The sequence below is a fragment of the Sesamum indicum genome, linkage group LG6, assembly GCF_000512975.1.
Source record: "Sesamum indicum cultivar Zhongzhi No. 13 linkage group LG6, S_indicum_v1.0, whole genome shotgun sequence".
In the NCBI taxonomy this organism is placed as follows: Eukaryota; Viridiplantae; Streptophyta; class Magnoliopsida; order Lamiales; family Pedaliaceae; genus Sesamum; species Sesamum indicum.
The window spans coordinates 22,498,919-22,504,149 of record NC_026150.1 but is presented as its reverse complement, the minus strand read 5'-3'; the positions used below and the strand labels follow the sequence as shown (position 1 = coordinate 22,504,149).

Below are 5,231 nucleotides of genomic sequence, written 5' to 3'. Positions count from 1 at the left end.
GTTCACATGATTTATGACTAGTTTTGAGAGCAAATGCTCTCCGAACTTATTGACTATGTCTGATTACAATCACCGAAAAAATTATAATTGGTGTATGATTTAAGATTCGATCAAATTTAATTCGTATAAAAAGAATTTCTTATTTAATTGCGGATTGAATTTGTTATTTTGATTCATGTGGACTCATCTGTTGTAATTAATATATGCACAGTATGTGTATACAAATTATATCATTTATTTTATTTAGATAAAAAACTATAACATAATGTACATATATATCAAATAAAATAAAAAATACGATTAAATTTTTGAATAGAAACACTATAAGAAAATAGCTTGATAGCAACGAAAAAAATTAGCATCGAATTAATTAGCAAGTAAAATTCTCGTTGATAAACCACATTATAATTTAATACAAGAACTTACTTGCTAATATTTAGCAATGAAAGTTTACTTGCTAACGAATTATTTACAGAATATATTAAATAGCGTCTATTAGTGACGAAAATTTTATTTACTAATTAGCTCAATGCGAATTTTAGCATTAATTTTTTTTTTTTGTAACTATTGAGTTATTTTCTTGTAGTGAAAATTCAGTTTGCTTTAATTGAAAAATAGTGCCTCATTTGATCTCTATATAGTCAAGCACTAGAAAAAAAAATTATTATTAGTTACAATACTAGTGCCTATGGCTAAAAATTATGGTAAATAACTACTATTAATTTTAGTAAAATAAAACTAGCACAAAAAGCTTTTCCATCATGAAAAAATTATTTGCCACGACTAAGAATCATGGTAAAAATATTTGTCATGATTTTTGGCCATGACAAGTATTTTAGTCACTCTTACAAAAACCACGGTAAAAAATTATTATATAACCGTGATGAATAATTATTGCTACGATTATTTGTTATTAATTATGGTAATTTAACTATGTTATAATTCTTGTAGCGACGTAACTATCCGATCTACAAAATCAGCATTTTAATTAAAAAATGATGGAAAATCAAACAAAAGTTTCCAGTATGATTAATTAAATAAGAAAGATATGTTAGAATATTCAAAAGATGAGACTGTAACGCGGGAAAGGGAACTAAATTAATACTCATATATTAGAAAAAAAAACAAAACAGGCAACTTTTATTCCAAATCCAGGAAGAAAAATAAGCGAGAGGAAACACAGATCACAACCTTATTATTACAAGGAAGGAAACAGCATGATATGATGATCCGGCCCACCTGGAGATAATTCATCTTCTTTCAAGCATCAGACACAAAATCAAACATTCGAAACACCAAGATCAGGACCAACTCACGACAATTCGACGAATGTTGCTTAAACCTGGAGATTAGCTTGTCTTGGGGGGAGCAGGTGTCGGATTCTCGATGATCTTGATACCACCAATGGTGACTCCAGGGCCCTGATGCCTGGGCACCAATGTCACCAGAATGGTATCATCATCAGCCACGTCCATGTCGTCGTATAAATCCGTCAGTTTCAACCTGATCGAGGTCGTTGCACTTTTGTTCGCCGTTTTGTGCGGCACCTGCGCATAGGTTCCGACGTAGGCTGCTTTGTCGAGCTCGGTGATGTTGTCGTCTTCGTCGTTAATGAACACATCAAACTTGAGGAATTTCGTCGTGTCGACTTGAATGTTTTCCAGCAGCAGCAGCTCGTCGGCTTTCCCCTTCTTGGTCTTGGGAACCAGGACCCTCACAATTTTGTCCAATGTGAGTGGGAATATAGGGAGGTCGATTCTCTCGAAATCGTATCCCATTCTCAGGTTATCCAAACAGTCCTTGACAGTGACGCGCACGAGCTGAGCATTCTCATCGTAGAACAAGAAGGCAGCGTTGAGGAAATCAGGGTCAGTAATCCTCTTGTCCGGGACTGTTTTGCTGGGCAAGAAGTATTGCCACAATGACCACATGCGGTCCACATTAGCGTGGTGGCAGTAGAACAACGGGTCTCTACCCGCCGAGTAGAAGTTCCCCAAGTCCTCGCCGCTGGGCTGGCTCGGGTCTCCAACCCACACATGGACAGCGGTGTGAGATCCACGTTCAGAGGCTCCGGGGCCAGGGTTGACTGGTGTCCCTTCGCGGTAAGGCTGCCCCATGAAGTCGTAGACATCTGAGTTTCCACGGATCATCTCATTGTACATAATGGTAAGGTTATTGGCCACCACCTGAAGTGGGTCAGGGTTTCTGGTCATACCAAGATCCACCACCGCAGGTGGCATGTTGGCCTGGTTTCGCTTTTCATCATACAGAGCGGACTTAGGATCCACGAAGATGGGCGGGATAGTCATACCCTTAGGATTGTCCCAGTTCCAGAAAGGCAAGGCGAAAGTGGGGTCGCCAATCAATTTCCCCAAGATCCTCTCGTAGAAATAGAGGTACCATCTGTGGAAAGGGAAGAAAAGCCAGGAATTGTGAACCTGTAGGTCCAGAGTGCCCTGTCCGGGCTGGTCATAAGCACCATTGCAATAAGCACAGTGAATATTAGCCTGCTGCATGAAACTACGTGGATCTTCCTTAGGCAGGCGCTTCATGCGATCGATAGCCATGTTATACTTGAAGATGTATTCAGGGGATACTCTATGAGCAGACGGCCTGATTTTCATCTGGAAAACCGGGGGAAGCCTGTAATCAACGATGTTCTGTGAAAGCGGGGGGCAGCAGTTGATATCCAGCTGGGTATTGTTGTTCAGGTTTGTAGCAGTACCGCACTTGTCGATCTCCGGCGGTTTAATGGGATTGGCGGAGGCCCCGGGAGCAGAAACCAGGTTGCTTGCTCCGTAGAGGCCGCCCAAACCGAGAAGCATGTTCCTCCTGTCGACCTTCCCCTGGGAAGTTTCGACGTTTCGGGAGGAGTCGTTTTGGTTCTCGGTGGCGCAAGAAACCTGTAGGCGGTGGCCGCGCTTTGCATGGGTGATGAAATGTGATGGCTTAGCAAAAACAGGGCGAGAAGAAGAGCGGGTTTGGGAGGACGGGGTAGTGGCGCATGGAAGGTGAAGAGAAGCCATGGCTGCCTGCTAGAACTGCTCCAGGGTAGCTGTATTTATAATCGATCATAAATAGGAAAAGCAATAATCATTTAAAAAAAAAAAATTACGATAAGGAGAGTGGGTAGAACTATAGTGGTTGGCTGGTGGGCAATAAAAAAAATATATAAAATTAGAATGCTGGTAGCTTCGCTAGAACAACTTTTTTGATGAAGGGTTAGGTGGAAATTAAATAATAAACATGATTTCAACTTTGTTGTAAGTCATCGTGGCTAAGGTCATTATATTAATACATCTAGATTAATAATCAATTTGACTATTTCTATTTAAAAGGTCACGTGAATATTGATGCTTATTGTACTCGTCCTATATTTAATTAATTATTTTATTTTGAATTTAAATTAGATATTTACTTCACTATCAAAAAATTATCTGATATAGCCGAATTATACTATTACACCCCTAAAATAGGATGAATTATCAAGTATTATCTAGGACCTGATGAACTACTAGTCGATCATTGTTGTTTGAATAAGACCAATATAGCAACGATAAAAAGTTATCGATAAATGCTAATTAATGAGATATTATAGTTGATTTAATTCGATATTTTTCCGTAGGGTTTGGTTTCGGGCAGCCTCTACGGTCTCTAGTTTTAGTCTTTAGATGTTTTTAAATGAAATTTAGATTTTGTCCTTTGGAGTTTCTTAGGTTTTGTGATGCGATTTGACATTTCTGTTTTGCTCGCAAAATATAAATGAATAAATAATATTTAAATTTATAGTTTCATTTACAAAAGTGATTTTTGTAGCAAAAGTTAAAAGTTGTAATAAAATAAAAAATGGGTAGTGTTTGTAAAAAAAGTAAAAACAGACAAAAGCTAAATTTGATAGTGGTTGGAAAAAAATCACTTTTAAAATAAATTTAATTGATTAAAGACTATTTTGTCCCCGTTTATTAAAAAGACAATTATATTTTCATTTGTTGTTTGTCAATAATAATAAATTTTCATAAAAAATTAATTTTATTTTATATACATCATATTAATTTTTTTTTAAAAATTAATAGAAAAAGTGAATGTTTAATTTAATAATGCTTCCACTAAGTAATATAATTATTGATTCATACACAATAATTAAACTGGCATGAATACAAAACAAAAAAAATTATTTTATTAATTAGTCATTGCCATTGAATTTATATTTTTTAATAATAAAGGAATAATATAATTAGATGACATAGCAAATAAAATATTTAATATGTGAAGTGTAAATTTGATTTTTAAATTATTCGAATTATTTAAAATTTCAATATCAACTTCAAATATAAAATTTTTAAAATAAATTAAAAACTGTAAAATTGAATTAAAATTATTATATTGAGGTAAAGTAATAAAAAATAAAGTTGAATTTATTTACAAAAAAGCCAAAGCAGCTAAAGCACCCCCTAAGGTACTTCTAATTTTTGGCCTAAAAACGTGCAGTATTTTGCTTATTTTTATATTGCAATAATACATACAGAAAAATATAAACATAAATGTATATATATGACAAAGTGAAAATGATCTCATTTTCTTTCCCAAAATAAGAATTTTTTGGGTATATGGTCGAATTTAACTATTCTACTATATATCTATATATAACTGGTCATTCTCATTAGTAATGATACAAATAAAGTGATAATTTTTTATTTATTGTTATCTGATCATTATTATATATGTCTGATTAATTATTTATTAATAATGATTAATTTTAAGTATAATGATATGTGTGTTACTAATGATAGACCCGGCTGGAACCCTATCTGTAAGCCAAGAGAGCTATCCGACCCAATCATTCCATACTGCAAGGAGGGAATGGAGTAAGGGTCTATTGATCTATTCCGTTGGACTATCTAAGCTATGAGTTAGGAGCTAGATATTTCTTCTGAGTTATTGAGCTATTAAGTTCCCTCTTGATAGTCTTTTTCCTTCTATAAACAGTCCTTTCTGTTGCTTTATAGAGTCTTAAAGAGTAATGATCTTCTCTTAGGACTCCATGAGCTGCCATTAGTCGGTGGACCACAAACAGAATCAAAGTGGCAATTTATATATACATATATATATATATTTGTCCCTATAAGACTAAAAATTATTATAGATAATTATATTTACATCCTCTAATTATGGTTTGTGTTACAGAAATCACACCCTATCTTCTATGTAATTATAAGAACTATCCCTGACAG

At 34.7% G+C, this 5,231-nt stretch overlaps 1 protein-coding gene across 1 annotated transcript; it reads right to left on the bottom strand.

Annotated features, from left to right (window-relative positions):
• On the bottom strand, window positions 1,090–3,056 carry LOC105165515 (polyphenol oxidase I, chloroplastic). Its single transcript, XM_011084554.2, has one exon. It carries the CDS (start codon window positions 3,024–3,026, stop codon window positions 1,350–1,352), a length of 1,677 nt encoding a protein of 558 aa, XP_011082856.1. The 5' UTR covers window positions 3,027–3,056; the 3' UTR covers window positions 1,090–1,349.

Bases quoted from the DNA above. Each gene is read 5' to 3' on its own strand.
- LOC105165515 (XM_011084554.2), bottom strand. From the start codon at position 3,026: ATGGCTTCTCTTCACCTTCCATGCGCCACTACCCCGTCCTCCCAAACC.